The sequence below is a fragment of the Coregonus lavaretus genome (assembly GCF_964263955.1).
Source record: "Coregonus lavaretus genome assembly, chromosome: 30".
Classification (NCBI taxonomy): Eukaryota; Metazoa; Chordata; class Actinopteri; order Salmoniformes; family Salmonidae; genus Coregonus; species Coregonus lavaretus.
This window is the reverse complement of record NC_140017.1, coordinates 30,991,016-31,018,803: the sequence shown is the minus strand read 5'-3', so window position 1 is coordinate 31,018,803 and position 27,788 is coordinate 30,991,016. Positions and strand designations below refer to the sequence as shown.

Genomic DNA, 27,788 nt, shown 5'->3' with positions numbered 1-27,788 from the left:
AGAACGTATGCTGTCATAATACTGCGTGACAACTTTGTTGCGCCCTTGCAGCTGTTTGTTCAAGTTATTCAGGTGCTCTGTAACATCCACCATAAATGCAAGGTCCTGCATCCATTCTGCGGAATGAAATTCTAACACTGGTTTGCCCTTTTCTTCCATGAACTGTTCAATTTCTTCTCGTAAATCAAAGAAACGCCTCAGCACAGCACCTCGGCTTAACCATCTTACCTCAGTGTGGTATGGCAGGCCATAGATGTGGTCTTTCTCTCTGAGAAGCCTGTCAAACTGACGGTGATTCAGGCTTCTGGATCGGATGAAATTAACAGTTTGGATGACCACCTTCATGACGTTATCCATCTTTAATGACTTGCAACACAAAGCCTCCTGGTGCAAAATACAGTGAAAAGTCAAAAAATCACGTCCTCCATTTGCAGATTGCACTTTCTCTCTGAACTTTGTCACAACGCCTGCTTTTTTCCCGATCATTGAGGGCGCACCATCTGTAGCCAGGCTGACAGCGCGGGACCAGTCCACTCCGACCCTGTCCAGCGCGCCGACGAGTGCGGTAAAAATATCAGCTGCTGTCGTTGTATCTGTCATCGGCACCAACTCGACAAACTCCTCGGTGACGGTCAATGTGTCATCAACTCCGCAGATGAAAATGGCCAGTTGTGCAACATCTGTAATGTCCGTGCTTTCATCAATTGCAACCGAAAACGCAATAAATGACTTTACTTTTTCCTTCAACTGAAAGATCGGAAATCCTGTCTGCAACTGTGTTTCTTGTCAGGCTGATATTTGCAAAAGCCTGCCGCTTTTCAGGGCACACAATCTCCGCTGCCTTCATTATGCATGTTTTTACAAATTCACCCTCACTAAATGGTTTTGAAGCCACTGCGATTTCATTAGCAATGAGGTAGCTAGCTTTCACTGCAGCGTCACTGATGTCTCGGCTGTGAGTAAACACAGACTGCTGTTTCTTCAGACCCGCCAACAGTTCATTCACCTTCTCTCATCTCCGCTGTCCTTGAAAGTTGTCATATTTGTCGGCATGAAGACTCACATAGTGGCGACGAAGGTTATATTATTTCAGCACTGCAACATGCTCTGAACACACCAAACATACAGCTTTCCCATTCAATTCCGTGAATAAATAGGATGACAATTTTTCTTGGAACACTCTGCACTCTGCGTCCACTTTTCTCTTTTTTGACAGAGACATATTGGGGCAATGAGGGTGCCAAAGCACATAATGTTAAAAGTAGAAGCCGTAATAAATATCGCGGGCAAAACAAAGTAGCTCATTGGCTGCACGTGCTTGACCTACTTGCTCTGCCCCGGTATAAACAGTTTGCTTGCTTAACACAATTGCTATTGCGCCATCCAGTGGACGCAATTGGAACAGCAGTTTATTTTATTGAAAAATTGCAGCGCATTTTTATACTTTACACACAAAAAAATAAAAAATAAATATATATATATATATATATATATATATATATATATATATTTATTTTATTTTTTTTCGAAATCATCTCGCGGGCCGGATTAAACCCGTTTGCGGGCCTGATCCGGCCCGCGGGCCGGACGTTTGACACCCCTGCTGTAGATAGTCTTTCCTCGGCCCATTCCCACTTTCTTCCATTTACCCCTCCCCTCCTCTCTCCACTACCTAGCTCTTCTCTGCAGAATATCTGTGTAGTCTTTGTGGTGTTGTTTTCCTTCACCACTCCTTGTCCAGCTATGTGGTGACAGAACTGATGCAGAGTGACCTCCATAAGATCATCGTGTCACCTCAGCCCCTCAGCTCAGACCACGTCAAAGTATTTCTCTATCAGATCCTCCGAGGTAAGACCTCTCCGGCACGCACACACACACTCAGATCACATTACAAACATTAAAACGTGATTTTCACACAAATATCAGTTTGAATCGTCATTGATAAAAAACGGGGTGGAACCTTCGCACAAGAAACTGTTTGAAAACCATTAAACTGAATCCTTCCTGGCATGTGTTTTGTCTGTAGGACTGAAGTACCTGCACTCAGCTGGCATCCTACATCGAGACATCAAACCTGGCAACCTCCTGGTCAACAGTAACTGTGTGCTTAAGGTTGGTATACTGTCCTCTACCATCTAACATCTCCATCCTTCTGTGATGATAACATGTATTACGCTACTGAGATGTATAGTATGATATATTGATGAGGTCAAGTTGGGGTTGGAGTCTGCTCTGTAGAAGTACAGTATCTGAAATACAAACACACACACCGTTACCGGGGGTCTGTAGCCCCAGTGGGATTTCTACAGTACATGATGCTGGGCTCTTGACATATACATTTTCATCCTGGGGCCTGGTAATGGAGGCCCTGCCTGGGTTTATGCTACCCTTAGCTCCCTCTCCTCCCCCCACAGACAGCTGGGAGGCGTGCTAGTCCACGGGTGGGGGAGAGAGAGAGAACATGAGGAGGGAGAAGGTGGAGGACAGAGTGATTCCGTGTGTTCTCTGGCTGACTCTGGAGAACAGATTGTCTCTAGCAGACATTTACTAATTTAGCTCCTAATTCTCATTTCCCAAACGGGAAACCTTCCCCACACATTCTGGGCTATTTTCAGACCAACCCATCCCTGCCTGCCTCTGTGATGCTCCCTGCCTGTGATTGGGTGCTGTCTGCCCATGATATTGCTGTGTTCCTTCTCTTCCAAGTCTGCCATTATTTTAGAGAGAGGCGCTCATTTAATTTCTGATGATGAACATCCCCTTCCAAAAATCTCCTCCCTCAGCAGCATCAGCTACTCAAGCAGTTAGATTCAGTTGTGTACAAGCTGGTGGGGAGCAATCGTCTGGAGTAATGTGACAAGGCCCGTAGCGGTGCGACACTAATGTGGCTCCCTCATTTATGAATGATCCAAGTATTCCTTTCTTTTGTGTCTTTAGACGTATCAGACAATGTTCTCATTCAGTTATATAACAATTGACTCCGACCAGTCACAGGAAGCTGCCAAATAATAAAAAGTATCTTACAAAAAGCTGCATGCATCTAAACCTTGAGTTAGGTTGGGATGACGAATCTATTTGTGTATTGGTATTGATGGATGTATTCATGTGAACATGTTCTCACCCTTCATCCCTCTCCAGATCTGTGACTTTGGGCTGGCGCGGGTGGAGGAGCTGGACGAGTCTCGTCACATGACTCAGGAGGTGGTGACCCAGTATTACCGCGCGCCAGAGATCCTCATGGGCAGCCACCATTACTCCAACGCCATCGACATCTGGTCTATAGGATGCATCTTCGCCGAGCTACTGGGCCGACGCATCCTGTTCCAGGCCCAAAGCCCCATCCAGCAGGTAACCAATACTGTAAACACTGAGAACATGTAAATCTGACATGGAATACTTGCTCATCTAGTATTCAGTGCAGAGCATTGAAATAAGAAAAAAAGGTATTGGCTATCCTTAGTTGTGTTAGTTAGTCTGTAGAATTCACTGAGGTTTTTTTTTTTCAGCTTGAGCAGAGCTTTCAGAGATAAAGTTTGTATTTGAAAACAGGACCGAGTTTCCTTGAACGCTTAGTGTCCGTGTCTCTCCAGACCTTGGGCTCTGGTCCTGCCTCGTTACCTCCCCATTTCAGAGATGACATGTTGAGTTAGCTGTGGAGGGAGGAATGCAGTCTTATGTCTCAGTACACACTACTCCCTTTCACTTCTGATATCGACACAAATGACGTGTTCACAGATACTGTGTGTTCACAATGGACTGCAAAATTGCATGATGAAGCAATAAGTCAATACACACACAATACATACAGTACAGCTCACTGGAGTCATTTACTTGGCCTGCCTGTCTCAACTACCTCGCCTTTACTGCATATGTGTGTGTGTGTGTGTGTCTGTGTGTGTGTTCGTGCATGCGTGTCTCGAGTACAGTAACATATGCTGCATGGCGTTCTTCTGTGTGTGTTCTTGTGTTGTAGCTGGATCTGATCACGGACCTGCTGGGAACTCCCTCTCTGGAGGCCATGAGGACAGCGTGTGAGGGGGCCAGGGCCCATATCCTCAGAGGACCACACAAACAGGTAGGGACACAGATGAGCGGTATGTGTTTTCTGGAGCAGGACAGCACATGAGTCTCCTGAGCAAGGTTTTCACAAGTCCTACAAATCAATTATTACAGGAGTCAGTGATGAGTGGTCCTCTTGGACAACAAGATGGCGTTTTGCCAAGAGTGTGCAAAGCTGTCAAGGCAAAGGGAGGCTACTTTGAAGAATCTCAAATATAAAATAAAACACTTTTTTGGTTACTACATGATTCCATATGTGTTGATGTCTTCACTATTATTCTACAATGTAGAAAATAGTAAAAATAAAGAAAGACCCTTGAATGAGTAGGTGTGTCCAAACTTTTGACTGGTACTGTATATTAATTTGGGGACAGTTCGAAACACATGAAACATTCATGGCCATTTAGCTAGCTTGCTGTTGTTATCTAATTTGCCCTGGGATATAAATATTGGGTTGTTATTTTACCTGAAATGCACACGGTCATTTTTTTCTGGATCTTTGTAGAATTTTGACCCATTTTGAGTCACACAAAATTGTGTGTTCTCTACTCCAACAATTAATCCACAGATAAAAGGGGAAACCTAGTTAGTTTCTAGTAATATCTCCTCCTTCAGTCTTCTTCCTCTTCCTCTTCTTCTTCTTCTTCTTCTTCTTCTGTGGACTTTATATTGTGGTTGGCAACCAACTTTAAGGCGCATTACCACCACCAACTGGACTGGAGTGTGGACCTCAGTTCATCTTTCAATTACCCACATGGTATATGCTCCTAAAAACCAATAAGGTGGGAGAGGCAGGACTTGCAGCTAATTAAGCGTAAAAAATAGAACCAGGTTCTATTTTAGCGCCTGGCTACGCAGACGCTCGTTGACGCACACAAGCAGTTTGGCTGAAATGATTGAATAACATGTATGTGTGCATTTATTTGCAACGCTCGCGCATGTAATGCTAGCGGTGTGGTCAGCATGTTAGAAGTAGGCCTATAGGCTACCTGGCCTGCACGCAAATGTAGGCATATAAATGTGCCCATTTGGGGATCTGATAGTATTTCTGATTGGCTTAACGCACCACCACTAATGAGCTGTGGAGCTTCTCAAAGTCATGTTTTTTTTCACCTCAAACAGCAAGTAAACAAAGTCTGTTTTTACATCAATTGAGAATTACAATAGTTCCTCAATGTATTTGAAAAATCTTTCCAGCTCTCTCCCTTTCGATAACCACTCAGCGTGAAAGGGAAAAATGTCATGCTCTGATCCTATGAAAATAGGCCTACCTGATTACTTCTTATCAGTGCTTGACTTGGACTGAAATAGGTTCCAGTACTCATTTTGGGTGCTGGTACTGTTTTCATTTAGGTGCAGGAGCTCCACAATACTTTTCAGCTAATATTCTATAAGAGGAACAGGAGCTCAGGGGCTCCCGAGTTGCGCAGCGGTCTGAGGCGTCACTACAGACCCAGGTTCGATCCCAGGCTGTGTCACAACCGGCCGCGACCGGGAAAACCAAAGGGCGGCGCACAATTGGCCCAGCGTTGTCCGGGTTAGGGGAGGGTTTGGCCGGGGGGGCTTTACTTTTCATTGCACTCTAGCAACTCCTTGTGGTGGGCCGGGCGCATGCAGGCTGACTTTGGTCGTCAGTTGAACGGTGTTTCCTCCGACACAATGGTGCGGCTGGCTTCCGGGTTAAGCGGGTGGGTGTTAAGAAGCACGGTAAGGCGGGTCATGTTTCGGAGGACGCATGACTCGACCTTCGCCTCTCCCGAGCCCGTTGGGGAGTTGCAGCGATGAGACAAAATCGCAACTGGATCTCACGAAATTGGGGAGAAAAAGGGGGTAAAATACCCCCCACCCCAAAGAAAAAAGAGGAACAGGAGCTCAAACAGTAGAACATTTGAGGTGTCGGTACTCAGCTCCAGTGAGCTCCTGCCCAAGTCAAGGACTGCTTCTTATCCCTTGCGCAAGTAGCCTACAGCTGTGTCTGTCCGGAGCTCATTGGCGCGGGAAACTCTTGAGGGCCCAGAATATTTTATACAACGTTGCAAGTTCTCTAGCGCAAGCTTCTGGCTGGACCCAAGTTAATAGTTTATACAATATTTCAAGTTTGTTGCAGACAAGCCACGTGTAGCCAATGTGATTTAAAGGATATTTATTGTTATCACGATATTTTCTACCTGCAGGCTGCAGTTTTTATTTGTTGGCTTAATTTAGACTATTTTTACATAGTTGGCAATGGGAATAGAAGTTACTTTTTAGGTTTGTATAATTTTCATTTGGATTTGGATAGAATTTTGATTAACCACATGACAAAGATTTTGAGATATGAAGACGTTATTATAAATAAATTAAACTGTTCCACGGAAATGTACATATGAAAACCATAACTGGCACGCAGATCGGTAGAAATTGTCAAATAAATTGGCATTCCACATGAGAAAGGTTGCCGACTCCTCGTGTAGCCTAATACCGGCAAATTTAGGAGAGTAATAGCAGAAACTGTGAAAGACAGTTATCTAGATCTATGGCTTCCTCTTGTGTCTTATTTCATCAAACAGTAAGCTTAAAGTATCAGACAAGCTCAATGCGTATATAGTTGATTTTATTAAAACACATACGGTGTGTCTATACAGTTGAAGTTGGAGGTTTACATACACTTAGGTTGGAGTCATTAAAACTTGTTTTTCAACCAATCCACACATTTCATGTTAACAAACTATAGTTTTGGCAAGTCGGTTAGGACATCTACTTTGTGCATGACACAAGTAATTTTTCCAACAATTGTTTACAGACAGATTATTTCACTTATAATTCACTGTATCACAATTTCAGTGGGTCAGAAGTTTAAATACACTAAATTGACTGTGCCTTTAAACAGCTTGGAAAATTCCAGAAAATGATGTCATGGCTTTAGAAGCTTCTGATAGGCTAATTGACATACTTTGAGTCAATTGGAGGTGTACCTGTGGATGTATTTCAAGGCCTACCTTCAAACTCAGTGCCTCTTTGCTTGACATCATGGGAAAATCAAAAGAAATCAGCCAAGACCTCAGAAGAAAAATTGTAGACCTCCACAAGTCTGGTTCATTCTTGGGAGCAATTTCCAAATGTCTGAAGGTACCACGTTCATCTGTACAAACAATAGTACGCAAGTATAAACACCATGGGACCACGCAGCTGTCATACCGCTCAGGTGAACATACTTTGGTGCGAAAAGTGCAAATCAATCCCAGAAGAACAGCAAAGGACCTTGTGAAGATGCTGGAGGAAACAGGTACAAAAGTATCTATATCCACAGTAAAACGAGTCCTACATCGACATATAACCTGAAACGCCGCTCAGCAAGGAAGAAGCCACTGCTCCAAAACTGCCATAAAAAAGCCAGACTACGGTTTGCAACTGCACATGGGGACAAAGATCCTACTTTTTTGAGAAATGTCCTCTGGTCTGATGAAACAAAAATAGGACTGTTTGGCCATAAAGACCATCGTTATGTTTGGAGGAAAAAGGGGGATGCTTGCAAGCCGAAGAACACCATCCCAATCCTGAAGCACGGGGGTGGCAGCATCATGCTGTGGGGATGCTGTGCTGTAGGAGGGACTGGTGCACTTCACAAAATAGATGGCATCATGAGGAAGGAAAATTATGTGGATGTATTGAAGCAACATCTCAAGACATCAGTCAGGAAGTTAAAGCTTGGTTGCAAATGGGTCTTCCAAATGGACAATGACCCTAAGCATACTTCCAATGTTGTGGCAAAATGGCTTAAGGACAACAAAGTCAAGGTATTGGAGTGGCCATCACAAAGCCCTGACCTCAATCCTATAGAACATCTGTGGGCAGAACTGAAAAAGCGTGTGCGACCAAGGGGGCCTACAAACCTGACTCAGTTACACCAGCTCTGTCAGGAGGAATGGGCCAAAATTCACCCAACTTATTGTGGGAAGCTTGTGGAAGGCTACCCGAAACGCTTGACCCAAGTTAAACAATTTAAAGGCAATGCTACCAAATACTAATTGAGTGTATGTAAACTTCTGACCCACTGGGAATGTGATGGAAGAAATAAAAGCTGAAATAAATCATTCTCTCTGCTATTATTCTGACATTTCACATTCTTAAAATAAAGTGGTGATCCTAACTGACCTAAAACAGGGAATTTTTACTAGGATTAAATGTCAGGAATTGTGAAAAAATGAGTTTAAATGTATTTGGCTAAAGTGTATGTAAACTTCCGACTTCAACTGTATATGGAAAATAACACGTTTAAACATTTCTACCAATCAATTGGTCGAACAGATGACTTTCGGTCACCAAGATTTGTTTTAGTCGGGGACAGCCCTAGTGTGTGTGTGTGTGTGTGTGTGTGTGTGTGTGTGTGTGTGTGTGTGTGTGTGTGATCCTACAGTCCTCTGGAGCTCGTGTCTTCATTACTAAGGCTTGACAGATTTGTGTAAGAGTGGGTTGGGTTTCTGTGAATGGAATAACATAGCCAGGAACCAGCCCATGGATTATTGGTATTGGGTGTGTGTTCTGTGCGTCTTCCATGTCTGATTTGGGCAGATGGTATCCTGCAGGGAACAGGAACTGCAGAGCAAGCACCGTGGCCTTGCCCCCTGCCTCCCATCGACCCACAAGCCCTGCCACGCTTATACCTCCTCGCCACCTCCCTACCCCTGTGTGTGTGTGTGTGGTGTCTGTGTGCGCCATCCCTGTAAGCGAACGCTGACATTTGGATGACCTTGTCACTCGACGCTCCCTCCCATGTGTGTGTCTCCTGCAGGCTAGGCAATGCGTGGAGCAGGATGTTTTAATCATGTCTATCGACTGACGTTTAGATTACAGACCTGGGGCCGGTAGGGGCAGCATAGGGAGAGGAGGGAGGGGTAGGAGGGGGTGATGGGGGATGTGGGTGTGTGGGTTGGAGGATGGTGGTGGGGTCCAAGCCAAAAGGGATCATGTTTCTTGCCAGCAATGCGGTCCCAGGGCACATCATGCCATCATGGGGGTGAGGTGGGAGGGAGGGGGGTTTGACGGTAGTCAAATGTATGACGCTCGCAGAAATGCAGTGGTAGGAAATATACATCTGGGGTTAATCTTACACCCCCACCCCCAACAACCATGCTGGTCCTGTTCATCTGACCCCCCACCCCGATTCTCACGATTCTATATGTACTGCATTTCGATACTGTGTTTTTATTGCGATTCGATGTTCCAAAAATATTGCTCACCATATGTCAGCTGCAGAGTGACTAGAGAGTCATGAAAACAAATTGGCACCCTATTTAAAAAGATGATGGAGAACAAGCTATGAAGGAAAAATACTGGAGTTTTGGTGCAGGTACAGCAAACTAGCACAAAAATAATATTGCAATATTGTCAAAACAATACGATACAGTATATCATCAAAAATAATATCCTGATATGTAAATATGGATTTTTCCCCCATCACTACCAACCATGCTCTACCTGCAGGGTGGCTGTTCAGTGGCCGATTGCATCTTTCTGTGGGTGGGTATTCACAAGTTGACCACATTCAGTACATAAAATGTCTTTAAAAGCCCTGGTTTTAGCTGTTCCTTCAGACGCAAGTTCAAAGGTTACAAGATGAAGCCAGAGGTCAACACACACTTGAAGGTTTTTTGGAGGGTTGGGAGAGCTGCTTATTCACGTGACAGAACAGGGTCTTTGTGAAGATGAGAGAATGAAGCATCACAGAGAGCCCCTGCCCTCCTCTCATCCCCCTTTCTTTTCCCTCTGGAGGAGGTGAAGGACCTGCGAGAGGAGGGTGAGAGGGCACAGGAGAGAGGAGAGGGTGAGAGGAGAGGAGATGTTGACCAAGGAGCTTTGAAGAGGGAAGAAGGGGTTCCTTTTTACACAATGAGGGTCTGGGGCATTGCAGCTTGGGAGGGAAGGAGGGAGGGAAGAGAGGAGTGAAACATGGCGGGAGGAGGAGGGTAGGCAGACCGAGTGCTGCTTTTAAAGACAAGGTTTTCCGAGTTGCATCAGAGACATCATTACAGCTGCTTATTCTCCCAGACGGAGAGAACGTCCACAGAGGAGTACAGGCACTCAGGCTGCTTCTCACTAACCTAATGTAGCTTCCTCTCCTCTCCTTCTCACTACTCTAATGGAGCGTCCTCTCCTCTCCTCTCCTCTCCTCTCCTCTCCTCTCCTCTCCTCTCCTCTCCTCTCCTCTCCTCTCCTCTCCTCTCCTCTCCTCTCCTCTCCTCTCCTCTCCTCTCCTCTCCTCTCCTCTCCTCTCCTCTCCTCTCCTCTCCTCTCCTCATTACTCTAATGAAGCTTCCTCTCCTGTCCTCACCGGCTCTCTTTCATCTGTTCTGGTGTGAGAGAACAGGACGGGCAAGCGCAAATTCCAGGTAGTCATCCACCATATCACTTCACCCCTTCTCTGTTTTCAGAGCAAGCTGTAGATGAGGGTGACAGAGATGAGAAGAAGACACCACTTTAGAGTCTTGTGATGCACCCTGAGTCATCCAGGAAAGGACTGCAATAACTGGGTCCAGACATATGAGATGTATAGAGAACTTGAATGAATGTGGCCCTTAGATTCTCTACTAATAATTGTTCTCGTATATTCTAATAAAATAATCATGTTTTGAGGGGAAAATAGAACACACCAGGGTGCCAGTTCTCGCTGTGCTTTCTAAATAAATCTGTGTGAGGATGGCTAATGAAATGAAAGCCATTGGGCTCTACTGTAGCCAGCGTTGGGAAACTAGCCCCCACCCACCCTGAGCAGGAGGCTTAGGCAGGTCAATACCCCAAGCTAAATGAGTTTAGAAATCAGAGAAGGGCTTGAAAGCTGCAAAGCACCCCCTCTCCACACACGCGCACACACACACTGTGTATTTGTCACTCACTCTCTTTTTTTTCTCACGCACGCACACACACACCCCAACCACTCTGCTCTACCCTCGAACCACGCGAAGCTAAGTGCAGCCTTTTCTGCTGAAACAGGAATCCTCACTGGCAGTCTGCCGTTACATGAGCTGTCCGTCTGGGTAGAGAAGTTACCAGAGGCTGCTACTCGCTTGCTTCACTCTGCTGCTGGAGCACACACCACTTAACCTCAGCAAACACACACACAATCCAAATAAACCCACCTTTCACTTCCTCCAAATCTTTGTACAGAACAGTCTGACATGGTGTTGACACGCTGGTTGTTTTGGAACCCTCATCCCTTGTTCCAGTAATTACCTGCATGTTTATCGGCCCATCCTTCACCAGTCTCTCCTCCTCTTAGCTCCAGGAGGCTAGCTAGCTAGCGTTAGCAGCAGTTTTGCATGAGTAAACAGTGGAATCATGTCCACTTGTCCACACCACCATACATCCCTCAGGTGCAACTCTTCCTTTCACAGTGCCCTGTTGTACCTGTCTCTGAGGCTTTGAGGCTGTAGCCTGGGAAGGCTTTGTTATTGTCTGGTAGAGTGATGTACAACTTGTTTGTTGTGCTGGGGGATGGGGGCAGAGAGAGGACGATGTTTGAGGAGGGTGTGGGAAAGGCAGGCAGCTTGCCCCGGCTGGCCCTGGGCAGGGCTAGGTCAGACCTGATGTTCCCTTTTTATTTTAAAAATAATACTAATAATTATATACATTATTTGTAAAGCACATTTCGTATTATGTTTTGCAGGCCAAAGTGCATGTCGAGACGACAGAAACAAATATTTATAGCTTAGAAGAATGTCACATGTAGGGCTGTGGCGGTCGTGAAATTTTGTCAGACAGTGATTGCCGATCTCACGGTAATTGAGCATAGCCTACGAGCCATTTAAAATAGCCTACACCATCACAATAAATTGATTCTTTATTTTAGACAGGTCGAAGAAATTGTAGTCTAGTTCAGAAGAACAGAATAGCATACTCTGACATTATGTTAGGCCCTAATCTGGCATTCCCATATGTCTGTGGGATACACTAGTTCATTTAGCAGAAAATATTTGCTTATAATTACTGTGGCATTATTTTATATTATTTTATAGTATGAAGAATACAATTGAACATAGCTGAATAAAATAGAAGTATAAAATAGGAGTGCGTACATGCGGCTGTGTTGAGCGGGTAACAAAGAAACAGGTCCTCCTTGTACAAACGGCAAGCTCATCTCCTTCCCAAGACCCCAACATTCTTTTGGTTTTCCTATTGGAATAAGGTCAAGCCAATCATCATAATTTATTAGCCAATCAGCAGCCGTTTCCCCTGGGATTTAGCGTAATACCCGACCAGGCAGGGCCTCAAGCAGTCTGTAGTTTCCGTTCTGATGACCAACCTGTTTTTCTCTCCTGTTTATACTACTTCCTTAGAAGAAGTTGCTTTTCTTTCTGATGTTTATTGTGCTTGCAGCTAAATGTAAGTGCCAAAATCCTGATGTCTTGTTGTTTGGAGCTAAATAGTGTCTGTTGTAAATATTTACATTTACGTCATTTAGCTGACGCTCTTATCCAGAGCGACTTACAAATTTGGTGCATTCACCTTATAGCCAGTGGGATAACCACTTTACAATTATTATTATTATTATTATTTTTATTTTTTTGGGGGGGGGGTTAGAAGGATTACTTTATCCTATCCCAGGTGTTCCTTAAAGAGGTGGGGTTTCAAATGTCTCCGGAAGGTGGTGAGTGACTCCGCTGTCCTGGCGTCGTGAGGGAGCGTGTTCCACCATTGGGATGCCAGAGCAGCGAACAGTTTTGACTGGGCTGAGCGGGAACTGTGTTTCAGCAGAGGTAGGGGAGCCAGCAGGCCAGAGGTGGATGAACGCAATGCCCTCGCCCTATGTACCGTTTCTGTTAAACTTGTTAGCTAGCTAGCTTGCGTACTCCCACTAGCATTAGCATTGCCATCCGGAATGCATGACTATTTAGCATGCTTATTAGCGATTGGCATATGTTAACATTTGTCTGTGGTGCTATGCTATTTTCGGTTGTAGATCGCTCATACTTATTATGTTGTTTTATAATGTGTAGTTATTTCTATATTGCTCTATTGTTCGTTGTGCATCTATCATGTGTTTGGGTCCACATAGTCTGCTTAGTTGTTGACACGCAAATAGGCATATTTTCCCCATATTGTGTCATAGCCTAAGTTTTCCTATTTTCTTTACAAAACCACAATTAGTATCAGAGGGAGTGGTGTTGTGTGTGTGTCTGTGTGTGTGTGTGTGTGTGTGTGGAGATCTTAATTAAACCTTGAACTGGAACTACTGCTTCTGTAACCAGTGTGAAATGGCTAGCTAGTTAGCAGTGTGCGCTAGTAGCGTTTCAATCGGTGACGTCACTCGCTCTGAGACCTTGAAGTAGTTGTTTCCCTTGCTTTGCAAGGGCCGCGGCTTTTGTGGAGCGACGGGTAACGGTGCTTCGAGGGTGACTGTTGTCGATGTGTGCAGAGGGTCCCTGGTTCAAGCCCTGGTAGGGGCGAGGAGAGGGACAGAAGCAACACTGTTACACTTCCTCATGTTCTGAACGGACACCTTGTGGAAGTTGCTACCGGCCTAAAATCCAGCACCTATGTTTTTTTATCCCTTTTTATTGGTCCTTCGAATTCATAAACAACCCATATTTTTCATGGTCCTTCGAGACGGATTCAGTAACTGCCAAAGTTCAAGGATGCCCGTCTCCAGAGAAGATGCTCCACAAGTTGTGGTTCATCCCTGCCGTCAGACTCACTCCCTACATCGTCTGGTTGACTATGAGGTAAGCTATGAGTCAAAGCAGACACCACACTCAACAACACACCACTCCAATGAGGGACCACAAGCAGAGGGCGCTGTGAGTGGAATTAATTACTCTCACAACAAGACCAGCAGCAGGTAAGATATAGCAGCTCATTGAAAACCTTGGGATCAGAGGGCTCTCCTTCTCAGACCAGTCATCCTCACGTCATCATCTACTCAGTCAACCCTTCAACGTTGTGAGCCATCGCACCAACGAGACTGGTCGACTTCTCATTGCAGAACTCATAGCCCTACAGCGCCACATAGAGGGCTGACTTCACAGGATCGCCAACGTCAGCCCTCACCTAACCGCTGCGGTCAGCCTACACCTGATCGCCGTCGTCAGCCTGCACCTGACCGTCGCCGCCGCGACTACTCACCTGACCGCCGCGACTACTCACCTGACCGCCGTGACTACTTACCTGACGCTACGGTCAGCCTATGCCAGATTGCCATCGTAAACCCTCAACTGATTGCCATTGTCAGCCCACGCCTGACTGTCGCCGCCGCGACTACTCACCTGACCGTCACCGCCGCGACTACGCACTTGACCGTAGCCGCCGCGACTACGCACCTGACCGTAGCCGCCGCGACTACGCACCTGACCGTAGCCGCCGCGGCTACGCACCTGACCGTAGCCGCCGCGGCTACGCACCTGACCGTAGCCGCCGCGACTACTCACCTGACCGTAGCCGCCGCGACTACTCACCTGACCGTAGCCGCCGCGACTACTCACCTGAACGTAGCCGCCGCGACTACTCACCTGACCGTCGTCGCCGCGACTACTCACCTGACCGTTGTCGTCACCCCTCACCTGACCATCGCAACTGCTCGCCTGAACGTCATCGCCGGGCCTACTCACTTGATCATCGTCGGTACTCACCTGTCCGCTACCGCACATCTTCTCCACCTAGCCGGGAGTGCGTCTACCGTGGACCATCTCCTACCATTCCCAACTTCATCAATGAAGACCCACGAGAGTTTGCAAGGCTGAAGGTGGCCCTCGACAATGTGCTGCCTGTAGATGCAACAGTGCTTCAAGTTTCAGATATTTGTGGACCACCTGAAGTTGGAAGAGGCTTTGCTAATTGCCGACTCCTACAGCAACAGCAGGTACCCATACAGTGCCACCATAGAGTCCCTCACAGAACTGTATGGCCAGCCCACCAGCTTGCCCTCCAATGCATCGCAGGGTTAATGGATGGCCCCAACATCAAGAGTGGTGAAACCAAGGCATTCCGATGATTCGCTCTGAGGGTGCGTGCCTTGGTTGGCATGTTGGATCAGCTAGGGAGTAATGGACAGACAGAACTGAGGTGTGGGTCACACGTCTCCCGCATCTTAGCTAAGTTACCACACGACCTAAGAGCCAGCTTCAAGAGATGTGTGAACCCCATCAAGACACCCATTCCAACCCTCCTTCACCTGGCAGAGTGGCTCAAGTACGAGGTTAGAGTGCAAGTAGATGGCACGCAGTTCAGTAGCGAACAAAGCAGGGACCACCCTAGCTCACGCCGAGATCAGTGTAAAGACAAATCCTTCCCCAAGACCATCACCATCCTCCATGGAGGAGAGCAGTGAAAGGACGAAGTCGAACTCTCTGCACAGAACCAGTCTCCGGAGGAAAGGTCACAGGAGAAGCCAAAGAAATATTGTCCATTCTGCAACACCATGCAGCATTACATGAATCAATGCACCAACTTTCAGCTCCTTTCCAAAGAACAGAAATAATCCTGGATCAAGACAAATGAAAGATGTTGAAAGTGTGGACGTGAACACCAAGCAGCTCAGTGTACTCTCAAGGCTAAGTGCAAGAAGTGCGATTCTCCACGAGGTCAACACTAGCCCGACTGCTACAAAGAACGCTAGCACGAACAATATGAAGACCGCCAGCACAAAGGCGTCGAGAGCATTTTCCTGGTGAGCTCCACCGCAGAGACCCTCTGTTGATCGACCTTCCGGCAGCAGGAAGGTGCTGCTGAAATGGCAACAAGTCACTTGACATGTACACCCTGTTGGACGACGGGTCGGCGCGCAATATACTTCTACATGAAGCAGCAGAGCAGCTAGGCCTCCAAGGAAATCCTGAGGACTTGGCACTTCGTACGGTGCTTCAAGATATCAGTTTCATATATCAGCTTCTGTGTCATTCTCTGTGGCCCCTGTTACTCAACCAAACAGGTCCTTTGACATCCACAGAGCCTTTACAGCTGAAGAGTTGGGCCTTGCACAGCATACCTACCCGGTCAAAGCCCTTAAGAAAATATATTGGTACCTCAAAGGCCTACCCCTTCAACCGCTGGACCAGACGCAGCCATTACTGCTCATCGGATCAGACTATCCCCATCTAATCACCCCGACGGAGCCAGTGCGTTTGGGTCCCCCTGGTGGACCTGCCGCCATCAAGACTCAGCTCGGATGGACCCTTCAAGGTCCTTCAAAGTTCCTGCAGCAAAGTCTTGCTCCACAACAGTGCCTTCATACATCCCTTGTCTCTCCATCTGCAGAGCTCTTCAGCCATGTAGAGAAGCTCTGGCAGTTGGATACGCTACCGTACAGGAGTGAGAAGCTCGTCACATGGTCCAGACAAGATGTAGAAGTCATGTATCCACTGGAGGAGAAGACGGTCAGGGTCGAAGTGGACGGGGTTCAAAGGTACGCCACTCCACTTTTGTGGAAGAAGAACCTTCCTCCCTTGGAATCTCCGAAGGAGGCAGTACTGGCTCATCTGCGAGGGACAGAGAAGCATCTGTCCAAGGATCCAGAGAAAGCAGCAGTGTACAATGCAGAGATTCACAAGTTAAGAAACTATCCCCAGTAGCAGTCGAAGAGTACCCAGGTTGGTACATTCCGAATCATATGGTCCATCACATTGGGGAAAAACAGAGTCGTCTTCAGCTGTTCCTTCAAACTTCAGGGGCAAGAGCTTGAACGAACAACTCTTTCCCAGACCTACTTTAGGAGCTACTCTGCTTGGAGTCCTTCTCCGTTTCCAGGAACACTCAGTGGCCATCAGCAGTGATATAAAGGGGATGTTCCATCAAGTCAGCCTGCTACCCGAAGTCCAGCCTCTTCTCCGGTTTCTGTAGTGAGACTTAAACCGTGATGATTACGCAGATGTCTATGAGTGGCAGGTTCTTCCCTTTGGGACGACATGTAGCCCCTGCTGCGCCACGCTTGGCCTTCAGAAGCATGTATTCGACCACAGTGAGCCTGAAGAAGAACGCTGTTTCTATGTAGACAACTGTCTACAAAGCCTCCCCTCTGTGGAGGAAGCCAAGAAACTGGTGGACAAGCTGAAGCACCTTCTTGCTGAGGGAGGATTCGATCTACGCCAGTGGGCCAGCAACCTTCCAGCAGTCATCAAACACCTACCTCAAGCGTCCAGGTCGGAGAACGGTGAGCTGTGGTTCACCCAGGATGGCGTGGAACCCCAAGAGCACACCCTTGGATTACGATGGCAATGTCTGTCTGACACTCTTGGCTACAAGCAAGGTCACATGGAGAAAGTTGAACCCACCATGCGCAACATATATCGGATCCTTGCCAGCCAGTACGATCCACTCGGCTTCATCGTCCCATACACCACACGGGCCAAGGTTGTGGATCAGAGGCTCTGGAATAAGAAAAGAGGGTGGGATGACCCAGACCTACCTGAAGATCTTCTCCAAGCGAGGCTTATTTGGGAGAAAGAACTTCCACAGCTGTCTCAGGTCACACTGCTAAGGTGTTACGTCAGCCCCGACATGGACCTCCCAACCAGCACAAGAAGTGTTCACGTCTTCAGTGATGCCTCAGAACGTGCGTACGGTGCCGTTGCGTACCTCCGTACTGAAGACGCCAATGGACGGATCCAAATAGCATTCCCTGCAGCAAGATCAAGAGTGGCCCCAAAACGACAACAGTTGATGCCAAGACTCGAGCTCTGCGTTGCACTCACTGGTGCCCAGCTAGCTGTGGTCATCAGAAAATAATCAAAAATAACTCACCCTAGAAATCCATGAGGTCACGTACTGGTCGGATTCTACAACAGGATCTCACAGACCCCCAGGCCTGGCGTTACGTGGACACAGCGAGAAATCCGGCTGACGATATCACACGTGGCAAGACGCTGTCTCAGCTTTCAGAACACAACCTTTGGAGTCAAGGTCCTCCATTCCTGTGGCCAGTCATCCTGGCTGAGAAGACCAGACCAAGTACCTCCTGATGAAGCAGAGGAGCTGCGGAAGCCTACCTTCTGTGGACTCCTGTCAGCGGACACAAAGTCGTCTCTCCCTGATGTTGCCCAGTTCAACACTTTCCATGAGCTGGTGGAAGCCACAGTGCAGTTGCTACACAGGGCGGCCAGTAGTGCCGACAGCCCTTCAGCCGACGATTTCAAGCAAGCAGAACTCGAAGAACTCAGACATGCTCTCCCTACTAGAGGCAGGCAAGCCAATCCTTCCGAGCAGCCGTCTGGTGACGCTGGCCCCAGAGTATGACGACAACACCGGACTGATTCGTGTTGGAGGTCGCCTTCGGAGGTGTGACCAGCTGGGCCCTGACGTTCTTCACCCAGTGGTTCTGGAACCAGGTCATCCGCTCACCAGGTTGCTGATCAAGAAATATGATGAGCAGCTGAGGCACCTGGGACCAGAGAGGGTGTTTGCTGAGTTACGTCGAAGGTTCTGGATTCTGAGAGGCAGCCATTTGCCATTTTCAGCTTGGCTGCACCGAAATGCAGGAAGTGGCGAGGCCAGCCAGATGTGCCTAGGATGGCTGACCTGCCTCCAGCCCGACTGCGGCTCCACAAGCCCACATTTTATTCTACAGGCGTGTACTGCTTTGGACCGTATATCATCAAGATTGGCCGAAGAAATGAAAAGAGATTGGGCATCATCTTTAAGTGCATGACCACCCGGGCTGTACACGTGGATCTACTGACGAATATGGATTCCGATTAATTCCTAATGGCGTTGAGACGCTTCATTGCTCGAAGAGGAAAGCCCTTTGAGATCCTGTCCGATTTAGGAACATTTCAAGGGAGGCGAGCGAGAGTTACAGGAGGCATTTATGACTCTCCACCCACAGCTCCAGGAACAGTTAGCCAGTCAGAAGATTTGCTTCACCTTCAACCCACCAAGTGCACCACACTTTGGAGGATGCTGGGAGAGGGAGATCAGATCCATCAAGACTGCCCTGCAAACCACTCTTGGTGCGCAGACCATCTCCAAAGAGGTGCTGAGGATTGTCCTAATCGAAATAGAAGGGATCTTGAACTCCAAGCCCTTGGGATATGTGTCGTCGGACATCTCAGATCCGGATCCAATCACTCCTAACTCTTCTCATGGGGCGGCCAGACTCGTCACTACCACAGGTGGTCTACCCAGAGTCTGAACTGCTCATTCGCAAAAGATGGAGACAGCCAGGTTCTAGCCGACCATTTCTAGCACTGCTTCACACGGCCTCACTTTCCCATCTGCTCCAGGGATAACTGACTTGACAGTTCCAACTTGCCAGAGTGCCCTAGGAGACTGATCATCCACGATCATCACAACGAAACATTTTTCCATAGTAGTTCATTTTCTCTAAATCTAAAGGCACAACCTAGATTCAATGTCTTAACATGTTATTACTGACAAACTGACACGTTTTTCATTTTCGTCAAAAACAACTTTATATTGAAGGAGTGCCTTTGATTCGACGGCCTGCCCATGCATAGTTCAGCGCTAGACGACCATTAGACCCGATGACGTGTTTCTACTCATGAGCTTAGCTAGCCAACGTCGCCATGACTTTCTCGCTCTTCTCGTAAGCCAGAAAGGGAGCGCTGCTTACTATTCGACATGCAGGTGTCCACATACATTTGGTGATGTCTCTTTTCCTGAGTCACCGTTTGTTTAACTTGGCTGTGTCTCGGGCGGCATCATGGGGCCGGGACAGGGAGAGGGACAGGGGTCCAGTCCAGCCTCACCTCCCTCTCTCTCTCTCCTGCCCTCCTCCCCCTTCATCTGTCTAGAACTTCATCCCTTGCTAATCCCAGACTAATGCCTACTAATGCTACTGTGCACCGCCATGCTCTCTCTCTCAGCCCAGCCCCGTGCCCCAACACACTGCCACCATGGCAACACACACACACACACACACACACACACACACACACACACACACACACACACACACACACACACACACACACACACACACACACTGATGTAACACACACAAACAGAGCACGGAGTTAATAGGTGGAAATTCTACTTTCTGGTACCAGAGAACTTGGGTCCACTTTTAATTATCACTGGAGTTCTCACACATTGCAATCAACTCCGCCCAATGGAACACAGACACACTCGCACGCATGCACACACGTGCACAAGCACACATACACCCACACCACACACACACACTATGCAGCCTTGGGAAAAAAGGTGAACATTTCATGTCCATTGTCCTGAGGATGCAGCTTTAAAAGCCTCTCCTCTGCCTCTGCTCTCCTCTCCTCCCGCTCTCATCCCCCTCTCCTCTCCTCCTCCCCCTCTCCTCTGCTCTCCTCCCCCTCTCCTCTCCTCCTCCCCCTCTCCTCTGCTCTCCTCCCTCTCTCCTCTCCTTGGTGATTGCGCTGGGTGAAACACAGCGGAGGGAGTAGTGTGTGGTGTAACAAAGTCATCTCCTGATGAGCGTGAATCACCAGTTGGGGCTTGCATCTGCTCGCACCGGCAAAACCTAATCAGGGAAAACAAGCGATTACCGGTGGGCTTTTTCAATCAGCTTTGTTGAGTTTGAGAGAGAGAGATGGGGCAGGAAAGATAATTAGTGTAAAAATAACTTGCTCATTGTTCTTTTGGGCCCACCTCCTCGTAGAGATAAGCACATGGCAGGGCTATCATTTGAAGGATCCTTTTGGCGGCGGCGTGGAAGACGTTTGGAAGTGAAGGAGATATTTGTAAAATCGTTGGCTGTGGCTGGCTTTGATGCCACAGATAAGATCTAGGATTCAATTCAATTGAATCCACATTGCAATATGTACGCAGTAGCCCTTGACTTTCTCCCGTTGTCACATAAAATCACGGCATGTTTTTGGGTGCTGTACGTAAACTGTACTACCATCTACACTCCCTTCACAGGTAGATGCTTCTTCTGAATGTGAAAAATTGAATGTTGAATGTACAGTTCATGATATGATCATCCAAGGTGTTTTCACAATTCTTAAATTCCTCATGTAATTAAAACAAGGCCAGCATTGAAAAAGCTTTATTTGGTTAAGTTGACTGTGCGTGTAACTATTTGACTGACTGACTATGTAATTTCCTGTTTCTGCAGCCATCCCTTCCTGTCCTGTACACCCTGTCCAGCCAGGCCACCCATGAAGCTGTCCACCTCCTGTGCAGGATGCTTGTGTTCGATCCGGTGAGTAGTGTGTGTGTGTGTGTGTGTATGTTGTCATGTTTAACTATACTTGTGGGGACCAGAAATCTCCACAAGAATAGTAAACAAACATAAATCTGACCAACTGGGGACATTTTGTTAGTCCCCACAAGGTCAAATGCTATTTCTAGGGGGTTTAGGGTTAAGGTTAGTGTTAGGGTTAGGGTTAATGTTAGGTTTTGAGGTTAGGGTAAGTGTTAAGGTTTAGGGTTAGGGAAAATAGACTATTGAATGGGAATAAATGTTGTGTCTCCACAAGGTTAGATAAACAAGAGTGTGTGTGTGTGTGTGTGTGTGTGTGTGTGTGTGTGTGTGTGTGCACGCCTGACTGCCTCCCTGCCTGTTGGGAAACAGATCATTATACTCCATGGTAATGGGATGCTATTTCTACCTAAACAAAGATAACAAAAATAATCTCCTCATTACAAGTAATGGTTCAATGGCTAAATGGCTTGCCGATTGGACACCATATGCAGAGATGTAAAAAATACTCTACTCTAGAGTTTTGGCTTCTGCTTACACAGACTGAAGCAGCTTTTTGGCTTTCTGTCTGAATAAAATATATTATTTTCCTAAAACGTACGAGTATACGTTATGGTACGCTGACAGTTTTTGCATCACTTCTGTATAGTACAGTTAACTACACTACACATTGGCAGGATATTAATTCAACATCCTAGGGTGATCGATCCTGAACGAAGGGAACATGGGGAAGGTAGTGGTAACCCTAGACACCACTGTCACTGACTTTAATTAACAATCCAGCTTTTGATTGAATGACGTTGGCTTCAATGGCAGGCTTTCACCTCTGGCCAGTGGCCAATCCAGGGTGATGGACAGCCAGGGTGTAAGACTGTTCCCCCAGTACATATGTCTCCAAGTCCAACCCCTAAAGGGCACTGCCTTGACCCTACTGCCCTGCAACAACATCCTCCTTTCATGAGTTAGGTTGACGCGTTGACGCTTATTCACTGTCTTATGCAACAAAGGGAAGTTGATTAACTTTGCCATCTTCTTTCACCCGACCCACACGTTTACTTTTTCATGCACTTAGGAGATGATTAAAACCAAACAATGTTACAGGCTTGTCCTACATCCATGGGCGCGTCAGAGTGACTGTGTGAGAGAGAGACTGTGTGTGAGAGACTGTGTGTGTACGTGTGCAGAAACCCTACTAGCAGCTAGCGTTGACAGAACACACACGGTGGTGTTTATTGGCATCTCCTGACTACCTGGGGAAATAACATTACATTTACATCATTTAGCAGACGCTCTTATCCAGAGCGACTTACAAATAGGTGCATTCAATTTATGATAGCCAGTGGGACAACCACTTTTTTTTATTTTTTTTATGGGAGGTGGGGAAAGAAGGATTACTTTATACTATTCCAGGTATTCCTTAAAGAGGTAGGGTTTCAAGTGTCTCCGGAAGGTGGTCAGTGACTCCGCTGTCCTGGCGTCGTGGGGGAGCTTGTTCCACCATTGGGGTGCCAGAGCAGCGAATAGCTTTGACTGGGCTGAGCGGGACCTGTGCTTCCGTAGAGGTAGGGGAGCTAGCAGGCCAGAGGTGGATGAACGTAGTGCCCTCGTTTGGATGTAGGGTCTGATCAGAGTCTGAAGGTAAGGTGGTGCCGTTCCCCTCACAGCTCCGTAGGCAAGCACCATGGTCTTGTAGTAGATGCAAGCCTCAACTGGAAGCCAGTGGAGTGTGGGGAGGAGTGGGGTGACATGAGAGAACTTGGGAAGGTTGAACACCAGACGGGCTGCAGCGTTCTGGATAAGTTGAAGGGGTTTAATGGCACAGGCAGGGAGCCCAGCCAACAGCGAGTTGCAGTAATCCAGACGGGAGATGACAAGTGCCTGGATTAGGACCTGTGCCGCTTTCTGTGTAAGGTAGGGTCGTACTCTGCGAATGTTGTAGAGCATGAACCTGCAGGATCGGGTCACCGCTTTGATGTTACGACAGGGTATTGTCCAGGGTCACGCCAAGGTTCTTTGCACTCTGGGAGGAGGACACAATGGAGTTGTCAACCGTGATGATGAGATCATGGAGCGGGCAGTCCTTCCCCGGGAGGAAGAGCAGCTCCGTCTTGCCGAGGTTCAGCTTGAGGTGGTGATCCGACATCCACACTGATATGTCTGCCAGACATGCAGAGATGCGATTCGCCACATGTTTATCAGAAGGGGGAAAGGAGAAAATTAATTGTGTGTCGTCTGCGTAGCAATGATAGGAGAGACCATGTGAGGATATGACAGAGCCAAGTGACCTGGTGTATAGAGAGAATAGGAGAGGGCCTAGAACTGAGCCCTGGGGGACACCAGTGGTGAGAGCACGTGGTGCGGAGACAGATTCTCGCCATGCCACCTGGTAGGAGTGACCGGTCAGGTAGGACGCAATCCAAGAGTGAGCAGCGCCGGAGATGCCCAACTCGGAGAGGGTGGAGAGGAGGATCTGATGGTTCACAGTATCAAAGGCAGCAGATAGGTCTAGAAGGATAAGAGCAGAGGAGAGAGAGTTAGCTTTAGCAGTGCAGAGAGAGCCTCGTGACATAGAGAAGAGCAGTCTCAGTTGAATGACCAGTCTTGAAACCTGACTGGTTTGGATCAAGAAGGTAATTCTGAGAGAGATAGCAGGAGAGTTGGCTAGAGACGGCACGCTCAAGAGTTTTGGAGAGAAAAGAAAGAAGGGATACTGGTCTGTAGTTGTTGACATCGGAGGGATCGAGTGTAGGTTTTTTGAGGAGGGGTGCAACTCTCGCTCTCTTGAAGACTGAAGGATGAGTTGATGAACGAGGTGAGGTAAGGGAGAAGGTCTCCGGAAATGGTCTGGAGAAGAGAGGAGGGGATAGGGTCAAGCGGGCAGGTTGTTGGGCGGCCGGCCGTCACAAGATTTCATCTAGAGAGAGGGGAGAAAGAAGTCAAAGCATAGGGTAGGGCAGTGTGAGCAGGACCAGCGGTGTCATTTGACTTAATAAATGAGGATCGGATGTCGTAAACCTTCTTTTCAAAATGGTTGACGAAGTCATCTACAGAGAGGGAGGAGGGAGGGAGAGGGGGAGGGGGATTCAGCAGGGAGGAGAAGGTGGCAAAGAGCTTCCTAGGGTTAGAGGCAGAGGCTTGAAATTTAGAGTGGTAGAAAGTGGCTTTAGCAGCGGAAACAGAGGAAGAGAATGTAGAGAGGAGGGAGTGAAAAGATGACAGGTCCGCAGGGAGTCTAGTTTTCCTCCATTTCCGCTCGGCTGCCCGGAGCCCTCTTCTGTGAGCTCGCAATGAGTCGTCAAGCCACGGAGGAGGAGGGGAGGACCGAGCCGGCCGGGAGGATAGGGGACATAGAAAGTCAAAAGATGCAGAAAGGGAGGAGAGGAGGGTTGAGGAGGCAGAATCAGGAGATCGGAGGGAGAAGGATTTAGCAGAGGGAAGAGATGATAGAATGGAAGAGGAGAGAGTAGCGGGAGAGAGAGAGCGAAGGTTGCGACGGCACATTACCATCGGAGTAGGGGCAGAGTGAGTAGTGTTGGAGGAGAGCGAGAGAGAAAAGGATACAAAGTAGTGGTCGGAGACTTGGAGGGGAGTTGCAGTGAGATTAGTAGAAGAACAGCATCTAGTAAAGATGAGGTCAAGCGTATTGCCTGCCTTGTGAGTAGGGGGGGATGGTGAGAGGGTGAGGTCAAAAGAGGAAAGGAGTGGAAAGAAGGAGGATATGAGAGAAATGAGTCAAAGGCAGACATAGGGAGGTTAAAGTCACCCAGAACTGTGAGGGGTGAGCCATCCTCAGGAAAGGAGCTTATTGATGAACTCTCCAAGGGAACCTGGAGGGCGATAAATGACAAGGATGTTAAGCTTGAATGGGCTAGTGACTGTGACAGCATGGCATTCAAATGAGGAGATAGACAGATGGGTCAGGGGAAAAAGAGAGAATGTCCACTTGGGAGAGATGAGGATTCCTGTGCCGCTGACCAGATGCTCTCGGGGTATGCGAGAACACATGGTCAGACGAGGAAAGAGCAGTAGGAGTAGCAGTGTTTTCTGTGGTAAACCATGTTTCCGTCTGCCAAGAATTCGAGGGACTGGAGGGTAGCATAGGCTGAGATTAACTCTGCCTTGTTGGCCGCAGAACGGCAGTTCCAGATTTGCCGGAGACCTGGAACTCCACGTGGGTTGTGCGTGCAGGGACCACCAGATTAGTGGCAGCAGCCACTCGGTGTGAAACGTTTGTATGGCCTGTGCAGAGAGGAGAGAACAGGGATAGACAGACACATAGTTGACAGGCTACAGAAAAAGGCTACAATAATGCAAAGGAGATCGGAATGAAATGAACTAAACACCTGGGAAAGCGAGAGAGCGGGGCCTCCCTCACTTACGTTTCACTGAAACACTCAAATATAACTCTCCCAACTTCCACTTTAGAAATTATAATTGTTGTAAACTACAGTGGTTCAATGTTTTCTAGGAATAGACTCTAACTTAGTTTATTCAGCTAGCTAACTTGGTACAGTATTCTTCCGTGAAAACCGTCCAGGGCACCGAATCCTATGACGCCATAGCCAACTAGCATGCCAGCCAACAATAACACGGTTTAGCACCAATACTCGGTTACAATAAACCAGTATGTTAACACGCCAAACAGATCATTCGTGTCCGTGTCTAATGTTGTGTAAAGTTTTGGGTTAGTTTTGACAGTTTGAGTGAGTACGTCGTCAACTTATTCAGCCAGTTAGTTAGCTAGAATAGTTAGCATACTAGCTAGCCATTGCTCTCTACCAACGAACCACCCCTCCTCCGACGGCACGAAACACACAGAGAGAGCCAAGCTAGCGTTAACTAGTCACCCATGTCCCGAATTCCCTTGAACGACTCTTGTTACCAGTATGTAAAAACAAAACAAAAATAAATATAGGTTATAACTTACCCTTAGGAGCTACTGTTAGCCAGTTAAGTGCAAAGCTAGCCACTGAATTGATTCAGCCAGTTCGTGTCTGTCCCAACGGTGAGAAAGCGTCTCCAAATATTACAGCTAGGTCGTTCCAGCTATTGTTTAGTTAGCTATCCAGGTAGCACCAAGCTAGCTACCTTTCGAGTACAGTAGCTACTAACTACCTAACGTTAACGCTTCAGATAATGAGGTTAGAAAACAGCTGAATGGTAGGTAGCTAGCTGGCATAATTACAGGTACTCTTAAGCGTGAAAGAACATTGGAAACAACTATCCACAGTTGCTAATAGTTACCAATAGCTACCCGCCAGCTAGCTAGCTTTATAGGTCCAAGTAGTGGGTTAGCTAGCCTTGTGCTTCACCGGGCTCTGCCGAATACAAAACTTACCTACAATAATTAACTACAATAACCTACAATAACTACCTAGACAAACTGTATGAACACAGTTGTAATGATTCTGAAGCTCTGTCACTAACAGATTAGGAGGAATCTGACTTATGGTGATGATGGGGGCAAATACATTGAGTTATCGAGGCCTACTGAATACAGGGTTGTCTTATTGAGATCTGTAATGTGGAAATAAGCATCTTTATCAAATCAAATCAAATCAAATGTTATTTTTCACATGCGCCGAATACAACAGGTGTAGACCTTAGCGTGAAATGCTTAATAACAAACCCATCACCAATCATGCAGTTCAAGAAAGAGTTAAGAAAATATTTACTAAATAAACTAAAGTATCTAGACTAGAGGGTAGTATTTCTCAGAGTCTGGCACCTGTCAGTGGGATATTGCTGACTAGTCAGATGGTTATTCAGTTGAGGCTGATTTGGTTTGATTCCAAGGTCTAGTTTTAATATGTGGTCCTCAAAAGAGAGAGAGTGTGCAGTAGACTGCTGTTTATGAGAGACAGCAAATGCTTTATCAAACAGACCATTTGATTTGGAGGGATTTCATAGTCCTGTATGTATTCCATCAGTGTGTATAGTCTGTGTACATTAGTGTGTGTAGTCTGTGTACATCAGTGTGTGTAGTCTGTGTACATCAGTGTGTGTTTGGCCCTCCCCCAGTCGAAACGGATCTCAGCGAAGGATGCCCTGGCCCACCCCTACCTGGACGAGGGCCGACTGAGGTATCACACCTGCATGTGTAAGTGCTGCTACACCACCTCCTCTGGCCGAGTCTACACCAGCGACTTCGAGCCTGTCACCAACCCCAAGTTCGACGACGGCTTCGAGAAGAATCTGACCTCCGTCAGACAGGTCAAAGGTGAGTCTGTCGACCAACCAGCAGAGGGCAGAGTAGTGCTGTGGGAATTAGCCCTTTTCAAGTTTTGTTGTTTTATTATTTTATCTTCTGTCTTAGGCATCTCTATTGCATCCATTTTTATCCCCTTCATGTTACCGGGTTATGTTTTTCCACTGGGTTTGCAAAGAGAGGCAGCTTTAGCTAAAGCTAATTAGTTTCAATGGGTGATAGATAGACATCCATCCATTGCATACATGGTGAAAGCCTTATCCCAACTTAACCTAGTACCACAATTATTGTAAAACAGACAGCTTTACAGACACCTGAGGTCCTAATTGAATCCAATCAGCCCTGAGACCATGTGCAGATCATGCCTGTGTGTGTTAAGGCATCCGCATGCTTCCCAGCCGAAACCGTTCGGAA

General features: G+C 47.3%; 1 protein-coding gene across 1 annotated transcript in view; it reads left to right on the top strand.

Moving 5' to 3' along the window:
* Positions 1 to 27,788, top strand: part of nlk2 (nemo-like kinase, type 2) — a 104,574-nt gene that overhangs the window by 71,689 nt on the left and 5,097 nt on the right. The window contains exons 4-9 of the mRNA XM_084148470.1: positions 1,742 to 1,848; positions 2,027 to 2,112; positions 3,139 to 3,348; positions 3,974 to 4,075; positions 21,080 to 21,166; positions 27,188 to 27,386. Coding sequence (XP_084004596.1) covers positions 1,742 to 1,848; positions 2,027 to 2,112; positions 3,139 to 3,348; positions 3,974 to 4,075; positions 21,080 to 21,166; positions 27,188 to 27,386 — 791 coding nt within the window. The remainder of the gene's footprint in view (positions 1 to 1,741; positions 1,849 to 2,026; positions 2,113 to 3,138; positions 3,349 to 3,973; positions 4,076 to 21,079; positions 21,167 to 27,187; positions 27,387 to 27,788) is intronic.